This window comes from Raphanus sativus, chromosome 6 (genome assembly GCF_000801105.2).
Source record: "Raphanus sativus cultivar WK10039 chromosome 6, ASM80110v3, whole genome shotgun sequence".
In the NCBI taxonomy this organism is placed as follows: Eukaryota; Viridiplantae; Streptophyta; class Magnoliopsida; order Brassicales; family Brassicaceae; genus Raphanus; species Raphanus sativus.
In genome coordinates, this window is record NC_079516.1 from 25,550,932 (window position 1) to 25,568,056 (window position 17,125).

The 17,125-nt window shown below is 37.4% G+C and overlaps 2 protein-coding genes, 1 long non-coding RNA gene and 1 other non-coding gene across 4 annotated transcripts; 3 read left to right on the forward strand and 1 right to left on the reverse strand.

Annotated features, from left to right (window-relative positions):
- The first annotated feature begins 408 nt into the window (after positions 1 to 408).
- LOC108812862 (histidine kinase 1) lies at positions 409 to 5,933 on the forward strand. Its single transcript, XM_018585243.2, has 13 exons — positions 409 to 1,044; positions 1,145 to 1,387; positions 1,517 to 2,308; positions 2,387 to 2,634; positions 2,721 to 2,880; positions 2,961 to 3,087; positions 3,177 to 3,266; positions 3,346 to 3,540; positions 3,624 to 3,693; positions 4,042 to 4,084; positions 4,162 to 4,299; positions 4,378 to 5,373; positions 5,447 to 5,933. The coding sequence occupies exons 1-13, from the start codon at positions 793 to 795 to the stop codon at positions 5,681 to 5,683; spliced, it is 3,591 nt and encodes a 1,196-aa protein (XP_018440745.1). The 5' UTR covers positions 409 to 792; the 3' UTR covers positions 5,684 to 5,933.
- Positions 5,934 to 6,098: 165 nt separating this feature from the next.
- Positions 6,099 to 6,172, reverse strand: TRNAI-AAU (transfer RNA isoleucine (anticodon AAU)). The gene has a single exon. It is a non-coding gene; the product is annotated as a tRNA-Ile (tRNA).
- Positions 6,173 to 8,690: 2,518 nt separating this feature from the next.
- On the forward strand, positions 8,691 to 14,275 carry LOC108809849 (ABC transporter B family member 5). Its single transcript, XM_018581985.2, has 11 exons — positions 8,691 to 8,909; positions 8,996 to 9,050; positions 9,299 to 9,474; positions 9,557 to 9,778; positions 9,874 to 10,112; positions 10,326 to 11,125; positions 11,254 to 12,074; positions 12,150 to 12,416; positions 12,941 to 13,204; positions 13,382 to 13,678; positions 13,772 to 14,275. Exons 1-11 carry the CDS (start codon positions 8,691 to 8,693, stop codon positions 14,120 to 14,122), a joined length of 3,711 nt encoding a protein of 1,236 aa, XP_018437487.1. The 3' UTR covers positions 14,123 to 14,275.
- A 684-nt stretch (positions 14,276 to 14,959) lies between these two features.
- On the forward strand, positions 14,960 to 16,787 carry LOC130496090 (uncharacterized). The gene is made up of 2 exons (XR_008935116.1): positions 14,960 to 15,553; positions 16,217 to 16,787. It is a non-coding gene; the product is annotated as an uncharacterized LOC130496090 (long non-coding RNA).
- Positions 16,788 to 17,125: the final 338 nt, after the last annotated feature.

Below are 17,125 nucleotides of genomic sequence, written 5' to 3' on the forward strand. Positions count from 1 at the left end.
TCCACACGAGCACGTCCTCCCTCCAGACACAGAAGCCACCAGAAAAAAGTGATTCCAAACCAGAGCTCCGACAAAGCGTTCGAGGAGAGGTGACGAAGGAGACGCAAAGGAAGCCTGATTTAACGGAGGAGCAAGAGTTCCGGCGACGGCACGGACGCTCACGCGTCGGCCGTACGCCGGATCCGAACTCCGATCTAGATTCTCTCTCTTCTCTCTCTTCTCTCTCTTCTGTTTTTTTTTGTTCGAGCGATTTTAGTTTCTCATTTATTTATGCCTTTTTAAGATTATTAAAAAAACAATATTAAAACTAGAAAAATTCCCTCACTCCGTACATTCCTCTGTAGCTTCTGTGCTCAGTGGACCTGAAGAAGCCAAATATAATCTGTATTACCTTCTACACATTCCCACTGGCCAAAATTCGAAGATCTTTGCTTTTTCGTTTATTTGATCTTGTTAAAAAAAAAAGAGAACAAAAGATTTCATCTTTCTGTTTATTCTCTGTATATATAAATAAGAACAAACACTGTCTCTGCTTCTCTATTCTCCAGTCTCTGCTTCTCTCTATTCATCAAAAAGTTTGAAGCTTTACCATTTTTGCTTCATCGGTTTCTAATTTTATAACTAAAATATTAATTTTTTTTGGGTTGGTATTGATCAAAGAGTGGGGAGTGACACAAGAAGCAGTAAAGTCATTAGCTTTCCACTAAATAAAGAAAGCACCGAAACAACAACAACAACAACAATAACAATAACAAAGACCCCAAACATGTGTCTTCGTTTCTGAACAGAAAGATGCAAAGAGATAGCTTCTCTGTAAGTATTGAGAGTCTTCCTGATTCTCCAATGGGTCCAAGGAAGAAGAAGATCACTAAACTGTTCGATAAAATGACTGAATGGGTTACCCCTTGGAGAAGTAACTCTGAGTCGTCGCCAAGAGAGGGAAGGATCATACGTGGAGATGTCGAGCAAGAACAGTTTCAATACGCAAGCAGTCACTGCTTGTCTTCTTACTACAGTGTCTTTGTCGTTCGCCTCGCTATAATGGTTAGTTTTGGCTTGTCTAGTTATTATTAATTTTGTTTAGTTAATGATCAACGTTTTGATGAGAAAGGTGGAAGCTTTATAAGTTGAGGTGTGTGTGCAGGTGATGCTAGCAATTCTAATAGGGCTTTTAACCATACTAACATGGCACTTCACAAGGATATATACAAAGCAATCGCTTCAAAACTTGGCATATGGTCTTCGTTACGAGCTTCTTCAGCGTCCAATCTTAAGGATGTGGAGCGTTTTAAACACCACATCCGAGCTAACAACAGCTCAGGTCAAGCTTTCTGAATATGTCATAAAAAAATATGACAAGCCAACAACTCAAGAAGAACTTGTTGAGGTTACACTTTCTGTTTTTTTCATTCAAAAAGAAAAAAATACACTTTCTGTTTTCCAGTTCTATTCTTTTTTTTTTTGTTTTTTTTTATTTTGAGATGATTTATATTAATTCTTAAAACTTTATAATCAGATGTATCAAGCAATGAAAGATGTGACATGGGCTCTGTTTGCTAGTGCTAAAGCTCTAAATGCCATAACCATAAACTACAGAAACGGGTTTGTCCAAGCTTTCCACAGAGATCCAGCAAGTAGCAGCACTTTCTACATCTACTCTGATCTCAAAAACTATTCCATCAGCGAGACGACGGGCCTTGAAGATGTAAAAATGTCAATGGGTCACGGCTGGAACAACCAGACAATACATGGAAACATGACCGCCATTTGGTACCAGCAACAGCTTGATCCAATAACAGGTGCAAAGCTAGGGAAGCCTCGTCAGATTCCACCGGATGATCTCATCAACATCGCAGGAATCTCACAGGTGCCTGATGGTGAAGCTTCTTGGCATGTGACAGTAAGCAAATACATGGACTCTCCGCTTCTATCTGCCGCTTTGCCTGTCTTCGATGCTTCGAATAAGAGTATTGTGGCTGTTGTTGGGGTGACAACTGCACTTTACAGCGTGGGGCAGCTGATGAGAGAGCTTGTAGAAGTCCATGGTGGGCATATTTATCTGACATCTCAAGAAGGATACTTGCTTGCTACTTCCACAAACGGTCCTCTGCTAACGAATACATCAAGAGGGCCTAAGCTGATGAAACCCATTGATTCAAAGGATTGGGCTATACAGACAGGAGCTCGTTGGTTGGAGAAAACTTATGGTAGTAATCTCCCTGACGTTGTTCATGCTGACAATGCAAGGCTTGGTGACCAACAGTATTACCTTGATTCATTTTATCTTAATCTCAAGAGACTTCCAATTGTAAGTTTTCTCTATCAAGAGTCTTTTAAGCATAAGATTCAAATCTTGTCTAATTTTTCGGTTTTACGCATTTTGCAGATAGGTGTTGTCATTATTCCCAGGAAGTTTATAATGGGAAAGGTGGATGAAAGAGCCTTCAAGACTTTGGTTATACTGATCTCTGCTTCTGTCTGCATCTTCTTTATTGGATGTGTCTGCATTTTAATCCTCACAAATGGAGTTTCAAAGGAGATGAAGCTAAGAGCAGAACTGATAAGGCAGCTGGATGCAAGAAGAAGAGCTGAAGCTTCAAGCAATTACAAAAGCCAGTTTTTGGCAAACATGAGGTTTGTCAAATTTCTTTTGATTGTTTAACATTCTTAATGTTAAAAACTGAGATGAGATATATTATTATTATTTTTGGATACACTAGCCATGAGTTGAGGACACCTATGGCTGCTGTGATTGGATTGCTGGATATTCTGATATCAGATGATTGTCTTTCAAATGAGCAATATGCAACAGTCACTCAGATCAGGAAGTGCTCTACAGCACTCCTCCGGCTTCTCAACAACATACTGGACTTGAGCAAGGTCAGAACACTAGTTTTGATATTAGTATTACGTTTGCATCTGTAAACTGTTCTCTGATTTATTCATTTTCCGCACCATAGGTTGAGTCTGGAAAACTTGTTCTGGAAGAAGCTGAGTTCGATTTGGGACGAGAACTTGAAGGACTTGTTGACATGTTCTCAGTGCAGTGTATTAACCACAATGTAGAGACTGTTCTAGACCTCTCAGGTACGTACTGCTTCCATCTTGTGTCTTAGACTGCTAATAACTGAATCTTCATTGAAATGAAACCCGGTTTATGATTTCTCTTTCCGCAGATGATATGCCAGCATTAGTCCGAGGGGATTCAGCAAGACTTGTTCAGATCTTTGCAAATCTTATAAGCAATTCTATAAAGTTTACAACAAGTAAGTTTCTTTACCTTCTCTATCTTCTCTTGTTTCTTTCATGACAGAGATGCATTGCTAATCTATGGTTACTTTGCAGCTGGCCACATTATTCTCCGTGGATGGTGCGAGAGTATGAGTTCTCTGCATGATGAGATGAGCTTAACTGTTGAAAGAAAGAAACCATGGGCTCCAATGAAAACAAAGCTGGTGCATCACAGAAATCATCTGCACAAGTCTTGTAAGAACGAGAACAAAATGGTTCTTTGGTTTGAAGTTGATGACACTGGATGTGGTATGACTCTTGAGCTCTATACAACTTTATTCTCCATCTTCCAGGTTCTGAAAGTCACTTTATTGTATAAATCTTGTTTACAGGAATAGATCCAAGCAAATGGGACTCTGTGTTTGAGAGCTTTGAGCAAGCTGATCCTTCTACCACTCGGACGTAAGTGATCACAATAAAGTGCAGACAATAAATGTATAAGCAAAACTAGGCCTGCGGATTCGAACCAAACCAGCCTAACCGAACCAAAATTTTTGGTTTTCGGTTCAGTTACGGTTTTGAGTTCAAGATTTTGAAAATGGTTCGGTTTTTGCTTGTTGAAAAATAAAAAATAATTGATTATCAAAAATAACCGAACCGTACTAACAATCTGAGCTATCTTTGGTTAAAAAATTTAAAACCTAAACCGATAATACCCAACCCGAATAAACCAAAAAAGTATCCAAAACAGCAGGGCTAAGCAAAGCTATGTTGTTTATTTGAGTCTTAACCCTCACTGTTCTTTTACAGGCATGGAGGAACCGGACTTGGACTGTGTATCGTGCGGAACTTGGTTAGTCTAGTCCGGAACATTACAGTTTGATGAGTCAAACAAACCATCTGATACCTCACTTTGTTGTAACTTTACAGGTAAACAAGATGGGTGGAGATATCAAAGTAGTACAGAAAAATGGGAGAGGGACTATAATGAGACTACACTTGATTCTGAGTATTCCTGACAACGCAGAGCAAATCTACCAGCCAGAGTTCTCCAAGTACGGTCTTGTGGTACGTAACGACATTGATTTATGTGGATCATTGATTAAAGCTTCTTTTTTTGTGAGCAATGTGTTTTGAATGGAACAGGTTCTGCTTTCAATGTCTGGAAGTACAGCAAGATCAATCCAATCAAAGTGGCTGCGTAAACACGGCATTGCAACAGTGGAAGCATCAGACTGGAACGTGCTGACTCAGATCATCAGAGACCTCTTCGAGACGGGAAGCCGTGAAAACAGCTTTGACTCGCAGCACACCATCGCTGAATCACTGAGAGCAGAGCTTTCGAACATACAAGAGATCAAGAACCCTGTGTCTGTCATAGTGGTGGACATCGGAGTTCTCGATCTCACAACAGATATATGGAAGGAACAGCTTAACTACCTCGACAGGTTCTCTAGCAAAGCGAAATTCGCTTGGCTGCTGAAGCATGACACCTCCAACACAGTCAAAACAGAGCTCAGACGAAAAGGGCATGTCATGATGGTTAACAAACCCTTGTACAAGGCCAAGATGATTCAGATTCTTGAGGCTGTGATAAAGAACAGGAAGAGAAACAGAGGAAACGCTAGTGATGAATCACATGACTGCTTAGAAATCGATCCAACACAGTTCGACGCTTGCAGCTCTGATGACTCCTCAGAGGCACATGGAGATAATACATCTTTGAAACCAACCTCATTACCCTCTCCAGTTCTTAAGAACTACCTTCTTGACATCACTAAAAGCAACGATGAGTCAACAACATCTGCAAGTACGCCTCAGAAGAAACAAGAAGAAGAGGAAGAAGACTGGAAAGATCGAAGTAACAGGTTGTATTCAGGAGTTGCTTTGGATGGAAAGAATCAGAAGTCTCTCGAAGGGATAAGGATCTTGCTAGCGGAAGATACACCAGTTCTTCAACGAGTAGCCACCATAATGCTTGAGAAAATGGGAGCAACTGTAACTGCAGTTTGGGATGGACAACAAGCAGTTGATGCCCTCAACTACAAGTCCATCAATGCACAAGAACACAACTTGTCTGAAGAAGAAACCAATCCGCAGAGCTCCTCCTCACCTTATGACTTGATCCTCATGGACTGCCAGGTACTAACTTTTTTTATTTCTTTTATACTCTCAACACATGCGAGTACATGACATTTTTGTTCAAACATGGCAGATGCCAAAAATGGATGGATATGAGGCAACGAAGGCGATAAGAAGAGCAGAGATTGGCACTGAGCTTCACGTTCCAATAGTGGCATTGACGGCTCATGCAATGTCTTCTGATGAAGCCAAGTGCTTGGAAGTAGGAATGGATGCTTATCTCACAAAGCCTATTGACCGAAAGCTTATGGTCTCTACCATTTTGTCACTTACAAAACCATCAACAATCCTTACTTCCTTTTCTGATTGAAGTTTAAACAAGGGAGAGGGAGAGAGAGACTTTCTTAGGTTCGGGATCTTGGCTTTTTTGTATATATATGTGAAATTGTAGTGTTCGGTGAGGTTTTTGAAGGGAAAGAGAATCAAAAGTTTCTGTTTTCGGGGTCATTCTTTGTATACTACGATACTAAAGAATGCTTCTTGTACGTAAATAAATAACTCTTAATACTATATTTTGTTTTGATAAAAAAAAAATACTATATTTTGTTTTATGAGTTTTATCGAGTCCCATTGCCTTTGCTCATCTATGAGGGGTCCTGAAGCAAGACCAACCAAATATTACTGCTTTCCGGTTTTTAAGTGAAGAGCTCATACACTACATGTTGTTTTTTAAGGAGGAAAGAGGACATATAAGGAGGACATATAAGGAGGACATATAAAAAAAATGGCCTATACAGGTTTCGAACCTGTGACCTTCGCGTTATTAGCACGACGCTCTAACCAACTGAGCTAATAGGCCTTTTGCAATTTTCTTCAATCTAAATATAAATAATTAAATGTACTAAGAGTGTTTTTGATGCGTCTGATCCATTATGTCTGTTTATGGAAAGCCTAACTTGGATATTCTAATTCACTAGATGAAGTATCATAGTTTCTATAATATGGTCTTTAGGATATTAAGATACTAGCTAGCTTTGTTTGATGGCATGAGCAGTCAAATCAAGTTCATGTTATCTAGTAATTCAGTTCTGTAAAAAATACGCACCTCTTGGATTATCTCATTAAGTCTACTGATTAAAACTCATGGTATCAACACGCCTAACATCATTTTCTGTTTGATGCAATGGTGAAAGTTAACAAGATAACCTTTTTAGTGTGTGTGTGTGAATTTGATTGAATACTTACAAGAGCATCTATATGAAGCTGCTATGTTTCATTGCAGGATGGGAGTCCAAATACCCATTCGGGTTCGGATCGAATATTTTATCTCTTTGGGTATTTTGGTGTAGAAATGTACTATTTAGTTGCGTGTTTTTTATATTTTGAATTGGGTTCGGTTTAGATATATCCGAACTTTGTATTCAATATTCAAAAATATATATGATATTGACAAGTTTTGGATTTTTTTACATTTGCACTTATATTTATACCCTAACTTATATAATACAACATGAAATAATATAAATATCCATAAATTGAATTTAAGATAATTAAAATACAAAATACGTCAACAATAGATATACCATGTTTTATTATATAATTTTAGATATACTCGGATTACTTTGAATTTTGAATCTGCAATCTTGGTGTCAAGGATCGACGGATCCATGCGGCATGAAGCTTCTAGGAAAAGGAAATTTTTGAACTGAATCGATTTGGATAGTGTCATATTCGGTTCAATTTTCTATTTTCATATAAAGCCAGAAACATATATGGCGGAAAAGAAAAGAAATGGTTTAAATATTTTGCCTCCAGAAACAGTTTACAGCTATTGTAATCATTTTATGTTCCCGCTTAATGAATATTTTCCCTAGCACTAATTTAGTGTTACAAAAAAAAATCAGATTTTATGAGTTTTAGTAGAATAGTTGGTGAATTCATACTACCGCGAACTGTTAACAATACTCATATTTCTTGTAGTGATAACTGAATTAAAAACTATTTGGAGTTGGTTTGGGTTTAAATCTGAAACCAACAGAAACCCAAAATCCAAGTTAAACCGGAAAAAACAAAAAAAAAAGTTTGGGTCATTCAATTTTTGAATAAATTTTATTTATATGTATATATATTTAATTTATTATTATTTTTAGTTAAATAAATTATATTTTGGATATCTGAATACATGTTTGATTTTTGATTCAGTTTTAGTTCAATTTCGATCTTTTGGGTTTTAAGAATTATGATTTGTTCGGGTTTCTGTAAGTGTTGGTCCGATTTCAGTTTCGGTATTTTGGTTTTCGAGTTTTGGATAATATGGCCATGACTAATTGACATGATAATTTTCTTTACCCACACAATCTGAATCACTTAGCAATCCAAATTAGTTGTTAAACATAACCAAAATGTCGAATTGGAGTTCCATTTGACAAGTTTACTCACCGGTTAAGAAGATCAACTAACTAGAGTCCACATCAATTTAATTTGTTTCCAAGCATTTCCACCAGACTAAGTAACATCAGATTTAGAGTTAGATTGAGTGATTGTAGGTAGTAAACTTGTAATCAATGAAATATTTACGCATTGAGTTCCTAATACGAAAATCTAAAACCTTTTTTCTCAAGTCAACCTGACCTAATACCTTACTGCGAATCATTGGATAGACACAACTCATATTAAGCATGTTTATATATACCACAAGGTATCTACATTCCATAACAATGAATATCAATATTTAGGCCTATTTTCTGTCGACTATCAATATTTAGGCTTATTTTCTGTCGACTAATTAAGCATGTTTAAGGCCCATCAAATGCCTTGTTAGGAATACAATAAGGAATAGTGGAATACACGACCAAGTTAAGCAAATGCAGAAATTAGTCGCTCCCCATGACACAAGAATGATGATATTTTCATATTATGCCACTTGAATATTAGTGTTAAGCATCTATACAATGATTTTAGGAAAATTATTACATGACAGAAAGCTAAAATAATACTACATGAAAGTTATGATGAATTAAACTGTTTTTTTTTTAAACTGAATTAAATTGTATTTGTTAGGGAAAGAACAAAAACATTCCACACTTTCTTCTCTTAATCTTTGTTTATGTCACAAGATAACAACATCTTCAAAATAATATTTATCTTACACCTCACTAATCCCTTCTTAATTATTTTATTAATATTAAACTAGATAGTAAACGGAAATTTTGAATGATCGTTCATATATATTAAGATCTCTCAATGGTAGCTTTTTCTAGGCTTTGTTTCACTTCTCATACATGTGGGTCATTTCTCTACGAAATTCTAGGAGAATGGTCGATGTATCTAGTTTTGAGACAAGTCATGTTCATTCAAGAAGTCCCACCCAGTCGGAGATGAAGCAGGGGAGAATTGAAGAAAATGCAAAGACCGTACCATTCTACAAACTGTTTTCTTTCTCAGATTCTACCGATGTGTTGTTGATGATCGTTGGTTCGATCGGAGCTATCGGAAACGGTCTTGGCTTTCCGTTGATGACATTATTGTTTGGTGATCTTATTGATACGGTTGGTCGAAACCTATTCACAGACGACATTGTTGAGTTAATCTCCAAGGTTAGATATAGATGCACAAAGGAAACAATCTTTCAAGTTTTACTTGGTTATGTTTACTTTATTTTGTTTGGTTTTCTTCGTTTTAGATTTGTTTGAAATTTGTCTACCTTGGACTTGGGACATTTGTAGCAGCCTTTCTTCGTAAGTATAATACTCTCTCTAGTTCAAATCGAATATCTTTAATACCATGTAAACATTATTAACGTAAAATTTGGCATAAATAAATAAAATTAATCTCAAGTGAGAACTAATAAAAAGTCAGAAAATATCATGCTATTAATTAACTTATGTAAAACATATCAAAACACAACTACTATATATTACACAATTTTTTTTTGTTTCTTGTTAAGGAAGAAAGCAATTTCGTTTTATGTTTTCCCCTGTTCTAGAGGTGTCTTGTTGGGTGATTACTGGAGAAAGACAGGCTGCAAGGATAAGAAGTTTATATCTGAAGACAATTCTAAGACAAGACATTGTATTCTTCGATGTCGAAACAACCACAGGAGAAGTAGTTGGTCGAATGTCAGGTGATACTGTTCTTATACTAGATGCTATGGGCGAGAAGGTAAACAAACGAAAAATACCCCCAAAATAGATGTTATTGTATAAATAGATAGAAATATATGAACTGTGAAGTTTTTTCTCAGGTTGGGAAGTTTATACAGTTGCTAACAACATTCTTGGGTGGATATGCTTTAGCGTTCGTGAAAGGATGGTTACTTACACTTGTTATGTTGACATCAATTCCTCTTCTAGCTATGGCTGGTGCAGCTACGTCGGTTATTTTTACTAAAGCTTCTTCTCAACAACAAGCTGCTTATGCCAAAGCTTCAACTATTGTTGAACAAACTTGCGGGTCTATTCGAACCGTAAAAATACTTCCTTGCCCTCCTTTACTTGTTGACTTATCACAAAATATACAAAAGTATGAAACATAAACCATGTTATTGCACGATTCCTCCAGGTTGCTTCATTCACGGGAGAGAAGCAGGCGACGAGTGGCTACAAAGAGTTGATAAACTCAGCCTATAAATCGAGTGTCAAGCAAGGTTTCTCTGAGGGTTTAGGGTTTGGAGTGATGTTCTTGGTGTTCTTTTGTAGCTATGCTTTGGCTATATGGTTTGGTGGAGAAATGATACTCAGAAAAGGATATACAGGTGGTGCAGTGATTAATGTAATGATCATTGTGGTCACAAGTTCGATGTGAGTAAAACATATCTTCCTTAGTCTCAATTCTCAAAGGCACTTAAAATAATTAGAATTATTTTATTAGGGACAAACATCCCACTTCCGAATTAAGTAACATCTTATATCGGAAGTGGGAAGAGATTTAAGTAATATATAAGCGAAATGAACCAATTCGCTTATAGCCAATTGGTTTTATCTAACTCTCTCTTTTTGTGTTTCTTTGGATAGGTCTTTAGGGCAAGCAGCACCATGTCTAACCTCATTTGCAGCTGGTCAAGCTGCAGCTTATAAAATGTTTGAAACAATAAAAAGAAAGCCGGTGATTGATTCTTTTGATCTAAACGGGAAGGTTTTAGAAGATATACAAGGCGAAATAGAGCTGAGAGATGTGTGTTTTAGTTACCCTGCAAGGCCTAGAGAAGAGGTTTTTGGAGGATTCTCTCTGATAATCCCAAGTGGCACAACCGCTGCTTTGGTAGGAGAAAGCGGGAGCGGAAAATCTACTGTGATCAGTTTAATAGAAAGGTTCTATGATCCAAATTCCGGCCAAGTGCTTATTGATGGTGTTGACTTGAAGGAGTTTCAGCTGAAATGGATTAGAGGAAAGATTGGATTGGTTAGTCAAGAACCGGTTCTGTTTTCTTCAAGTATAATGGAGAATATTGGGTACGGGAAAGAGGGAGCGACGGTCCAAGAGATTGAAGCAGCTGCGAAGCTAGCGAACGCGGCTAAGTTCATCGATAAGTTGCCTCGGGGTTTAGAGACAATGGTAGGTGAACATGGAACTCAGCTCTCAGGAGGACAGAAACAGAGGATTGCAATCGCTAGGGCCATACTTAAAGATCCACGGATTTTGCTGTTAGATGAGGCGACAAGCGCTCTTGATGCAGAATCCGAACGAGTGGTTCAAGAAGCTTTAGATAGGGTGATGGTTAACCGGACTACTGTGATTGTCGCTCATCGGTTAAGCACAGTGAGAAATGCTGATATGATTGCTGTTCTTCACCGTGGAAAGATTGTTGAAGAAGGTACATGATACACATTCTTACATAAGGATATATATATTCTTTTGGGTTATAACATTGTTTAGCTTTTGTTTTACTTTTTTTTTTTGCTAAACATTTTGTTTTACTTTTATTACATTTTACATTTTAAGGTTCACATTTGGAGCTACTCAAGGATCATGAAGGAGCTTATTCACAGCTTATACGGCTACAAGAGATAAACACAGAATCAAAACAACTAGAGATTTCAAATGGACAGCAAGACGGATCTATCAGGAATGGACCATCCAGAGGAAACAGTGGCAGTAGGATGCATGGTGATGATGATGAATCTGTTTCCGTTCTTGGCTTACTTGCAGGACAAGAAAACACTGAAATTCCTAAAGATATGCCCCAAGATGTCTCGATTACTCGAATTGCTGCTCTTAACAAACCGGAGGCTCTGATTCTCGTACTTGGAACCTTAGTATCTGCACTTGATGGTGCTATATTCCCGATCTTTGGACTTTTTTTTGCTAAAGTTATCATAGCATTCTTCCAACCGCCTCATGAGCTGAGGAGCGATTCGAGATTCTGGTCGATAATATTTGTGCTTCTTGGTGTGCTCTCTTTGGTAGTGTATCCAACGCATATGTCCTTGTTTGCTGTAGCTGGAGGGAGACTGATTCGTAGGATAAGATCAATGTGTTTCGAGAAAGTTGTTCACATGGAGGTTGGGTGGTTTGATGAGCCCGAGAACTCGAGTGGTGCCTTGGGAGCAAGGCTCTCTGCTGATGCAGCCTTGATCAGGACACTTGTGGGCGACTCTTTGGCTCTAACTGTCAAGAACGTTGCATCCGCAGTGGCGGGAATGATCATAGCTTTTGTGATTAGCTGGGAGTTAGCTGTTATTATCTTAGTATTGATTCCTTTGACAGGAATCAATAATTACGTTCAGGTTAAGTTCATGAAAGGCTTCAGTGCCGACGCAAAGGTTGGGACCTTTTCATTAAATAGGTTTAGGGTTTGTTACTTGTCCAATAAGAAACTAAAAATAAATTGTTTGCAGACGAAGTACGAGGAGGCGAGTCAAGTGGCGAACGATGCGGTTGGGAGTATAAGAACGGTTGCGTCTTTCTGTGCGGAGGAGAAAGTGATAGATATGTATAAGAAACGATGTGAAGATTCGATCAAATCGGGAATGAAGCAAGGACTAGTCGCAGGATTAGGGTTTGGTCTCTCCTTCTTCGTTCTTTACTCTGTCTACGCTGCTTGTTTCTACGCAGGTGCTAGATTGGTTAAAGACGGAAGGACGACATACAACGGTGTTTTTCAGGTTTTGTCTTCGTTCTTTTTTTTTTGATCAAAGTCTTCGTTCTTTTTCTTTGAAAATCTATGTGTTAATCTTGAGGATAGACATGGGTGTTGGGGTTCGGTCGGGATTTTGGGTTTTGCGTTCAGCCTCCTAGGCACCATTTGGATTTTATAATACTTCGGGTTCTAATTTGGTTTGGATAATTTTAGATGTCACAACAAAGTAAACATAAAATTGAGTATCTGAGATACTTATTTAGTTCTTGAATACAATTTGGATACCAACTCGGATTTTTAGGTTGGTTTTTGGATTATTAGATTTTAAATTTTTTGGGTTTGGTTAAAAAGTAATAATACTTAGGGTTCATGTATGTTGCACACAACTCTACATGATCAATTTGAGTATTTTTGTAGTTTGGCTCGGATACGGATTCATATTATTTTTGTTTGGATTTGGTTCGGATCTCAGATTGCACTTTTTTATTGCCTAGACCTACTTGAGGAGAAAAGGCTTAATATTTTTTTTATTGGATGGGTTTGCGTCAGGTTTTCTTAGCATTGACAATGACAACAATTGGGATATCTGCGGCGAGTTCATTCGCTCCTGATTCAAGCAAAGCTAAGAGTGCTGCTGCTTCAATTTTTGGTATCATCGATAGGAAATCAAAGATAGACTCGAGAGATGAATCAGGGGTGGTGTTGGACAATGTAAAGGGAGATATCGAGTTTTGCCACATAAGCTTTGCTTACCAAACTAGACCTGATATTCAGATTTTTCGTGACCTTTGTTTCTCCATTCGTGCCGGAAAGGTAACATTTTGTATACAAATTATACCTATAAATCTTAAGTAATATGTATATATATATATATATATATACTACTTATATTCAGTTAGTTTTAAGTTAAAATATATCTAACTTAATAATAAATTGATGCATCTTTAAAAGCTTACATGTTGACTTTTCTAATTCTTGTGCTTATTTCAGACTGTTGCTTTGGTCGGAGAAAGTGGATCAGGCAAATCAACGGTGATATCCCTGTTACAGAGATTTTACGATCCGGATTCCGGTCATATCACTTTAGACGGAGTTGAGCTCAAGAAGCTGCAACTGAAATGGCTGAGACAACAAATGGGGCTTGTAGGGCAAGAGCCTGTACTGTTCAACGACACAATACGAGCCAACATTGCTTATGGAAAGGGAGGAGAAGAAGCAACCGAGGCTGAGATCGTAGCTGCCTCTGAGCTCTCTAATGCTCATAAATTCATCTCTAGTATACAACGGGTCAGTGAAACAAGACCATTTGATATTTATAGTAAGAAATACAGAGATTATAACTTGTGTACCAAGTAAAAACTCTTTCCTGTTTGGCTTCAGGGCTACGATACGGTGGTTGGGGAGAGAGGGATACAGCTGTCAGGAGGACAGAAGCAGCGTGTGGCGATTGCACGTGCCATCGTGAAAGAACCGAAGATCTTGTTACTGGACGAAGCGACGAGCGCATTGGACGCCGAATCAGAGCGTGTGGTTCAGGACGCACTTGACCGGGTGATGGTGAACCGGACCACTATCGTGGTGGCTCACAGGCTTTCAACGATCAAGAATGCTGACGTCATCGCCGTAGTGAAGAACGGTGTGATCGCTGAGAAAGGGACGCATGAGACGTTGATGAAAATCGAAGGTGGTGTTTATGCTTCCCTCGTTCAGCTTCACATGAGTGCTTTCTAATTGATACAATATCATACAAAACCGTATATTTTTTCATGATAAACAAAAGAGAAGAAACAAAATAACAGGTATGTTTCTAACAAAATGTTTTGTTTTGTATGAAGATTTTTACACCGTTTGTTTGGTCGAAGAAAATAAAGATTTTTTTTTTGCTTAAAAAATTTGAAAAAATTGTTAAAACATAACCGAAAACAACTAAATTGTTCATTTACCATAAATCTCTTTTTTGTTCCTTTTAGAATACAATAATTAATCTATGATAAACCGGTTTAGTTAAACCGGTTTATTAACTAAACTTAATTAAACCTAATTAAATTTTAAGTGGAAGACATCATCATCATCTTTCAAACATTCCGACAACTTCTGAGCTCAAGATTTCATGGATAGCTGCATATAATATCCCCGAAAAAGCCACTAAACTAAATTTACAAAATTTCAAATCCAGAACTCAAAAACGGCCGTTAGAAAGTTAGCATTTCAAACCCAAAACTCAAAAACGGCCCAGAACCCAGATTCATCTTCATCCGCTTTTAACACTGTCGTATCCGTCTTAATTGCACCATCTACCGAGCAACCTCGTACGTAGAAAGTTAGCATTTCTCCAAGCCGTTGGATATGTTTTTTTCAAAATGATCTAACATCTACGATCTATTCCCATAAACCCATATATCTAACTTTTTATTTTATTATCTTATCATTTATCGTAACTACAATGCAAACGGTTCTCTTACGGTTTGCTTCATTAAAATCAACATTCCTCTCCTTAGCAAAAAAACAAAGTTATTTTATGTCCAAATAAAGACGGCCGGCAAGACAGAGTATGCCAAAGTTACTATAGTGCTGTTCGTTTGGTTGACGCAGGGCGGCAGCGGCTGCGACAGCGGCTATTTTTTCACAAAGTTTGTTCGTTTGGTTGACGCAGATACCTGCGGCTGCGGCTGCGTCTAGACGCTGCGTCAATGCGTTAATAAAATCTGGACGCCGATAAAATCAGCGGCTGAGACTTAAATTCTGCGTCTATCTACATAATTTACCATTTTGTCCTTAAAACATTTAAGTATTTACATAAAAACCTTAACCTAATTGACGCAAGACGCAGCTCTCTCTCATCCCTGACGCAACCTCGAGCTCTCTCATCTCCATCTCAGGCAGACCTCGAGCTCTCCCATCTCCATCTCACGCAGCCACGAGCTCTCCCATCTCCACGGCTCGAGCTCTCTCATTTCCATCTCCGACGAAGACCTCGAGCTCTCTCATCTTCAACTCCGACAAAGACCTTGAGCTCTCTCATCTCTATCTCACGCAGCCACGAGCTCTCTCATCTCCAGGCCTCGAGCTCTCGCTTCTCCATCTCACGCAGCCACGAGCTCTCTCAACTCCAAGACTCGAGTTCTCTCTTCCCCTCCGATTTGGGTTTCAAGCATCGTTGAGGTAATTGTCTCTTGTCTCTGTTTTTGTGTTTCATATGAGTTTCTGAGAATGGATTTTGGATCCAACATAAGAGAATTTGTTCTGATGGGAATGGTTTATTTATGTTTTATTTCATAACTAAGACAAGAAGAAGCTGATAGTGATGGTCTCTGTTCTAAAACATTTAGGATATGGAACGTGTTAATGAAATAGAGTTTCCACATTCTGATTATTTTAATCTCTGATGATTGTTTGATGCTCCCTAGTGAGTCTCTGTGTGATGTATCTTTGGTTCCATTGTGAAAGAGACCAAGCTTGCGAGACTTTTAGCAAAATGAGTTGGGGTTTTTGAAAGTCATTAGCATCTTATAGTGAAACCATTTCATGTTCTCAAAGTGCCTGCCTTCATTTATCATTTGATTCACTTGAATATGTAGTCTGAGACTTGATTTTGTGTTTGCTACAGAGTGGTCATGCATTGTGCTGTTAAAGGCAATCTACTTTCATTCTCATGCTCTTTACTGTATTGAGATTCATGTGACTGGTTTCATACGACATTCATGTCACCTCCTTGTCATCATCATCGTATCTGTTTTTGTTTCCACCTCCTTTGCTTTTCTAAGCTTGAGATTATCATGGGTTTTGCTTTAAACCGATTTTAAATGTGCTTTGGGCATGACTCAGGTTGTGGAAAGTTCAGATGTTGTATCCAAGCTTGTGAAGTTTACTGAACAAAGCAAAACCATGAAGGAGATGTTTGGTCTGGCCTTCACGCATCCTTCCTTGTTGACATCTCAGAAAGCGCATGGTTCAAGTGTTTTTTTGCAGGTTATTGCTGGTGTTACTGGCAAGAAACATAGCTAAATACATGCAATGATTTTCCCCTGTTTTCCTTACATTTAGATTCTCTCTGTCTTTAACTCATTCCATTCTCAAATGAAATATGCTAAGACCTCATGTTGTTTTTTACATAAAGGCTTGTGTGTAAAGTACACTGTTCAATCTTTTTATCACATGTATTCGGTTCTCAATGACCAAACGAAAAGCTTTAAACTTTTGTTGCCACATGAAAGTGCACATACATACATCACAAAGATATTAATTTACATTATGATGAAATTGCTAGTTTTACAAACACTCTTAATAGCTCTTTTACATCAACTTGATCCTCAATAGGTAGACCAAAAGATGATCAGTATTTGCTTGTAAATTGTAATGCACTTGAACATATATGCTTATGATAAATATTTTGATATATTATATTGTTTTAATTTAGCTTATGATTTATGAAAAAAAAATGTTGTTATATTTATAGACTATATGTATTATTTAGCTTTTTATTTGTGATAAATTTGTAAATTTGACTAAAAATTTATGATAAAAATGAGTTGTTAAATTTGTAAATTTGACTAAAAATTTATTACCAATAAATTATAATATTTGGATAGATGTAAATATATTTAAACTATATTTTATTTATTTAAAAAATAATTTTACAAATTTAAACTACATGTTTCTTTTATCTGTAACATATATTTGCCTTATTTGTTTGAAGTGCTAATTTCGAAAATTAAATGTATGATTTAGTTTTAT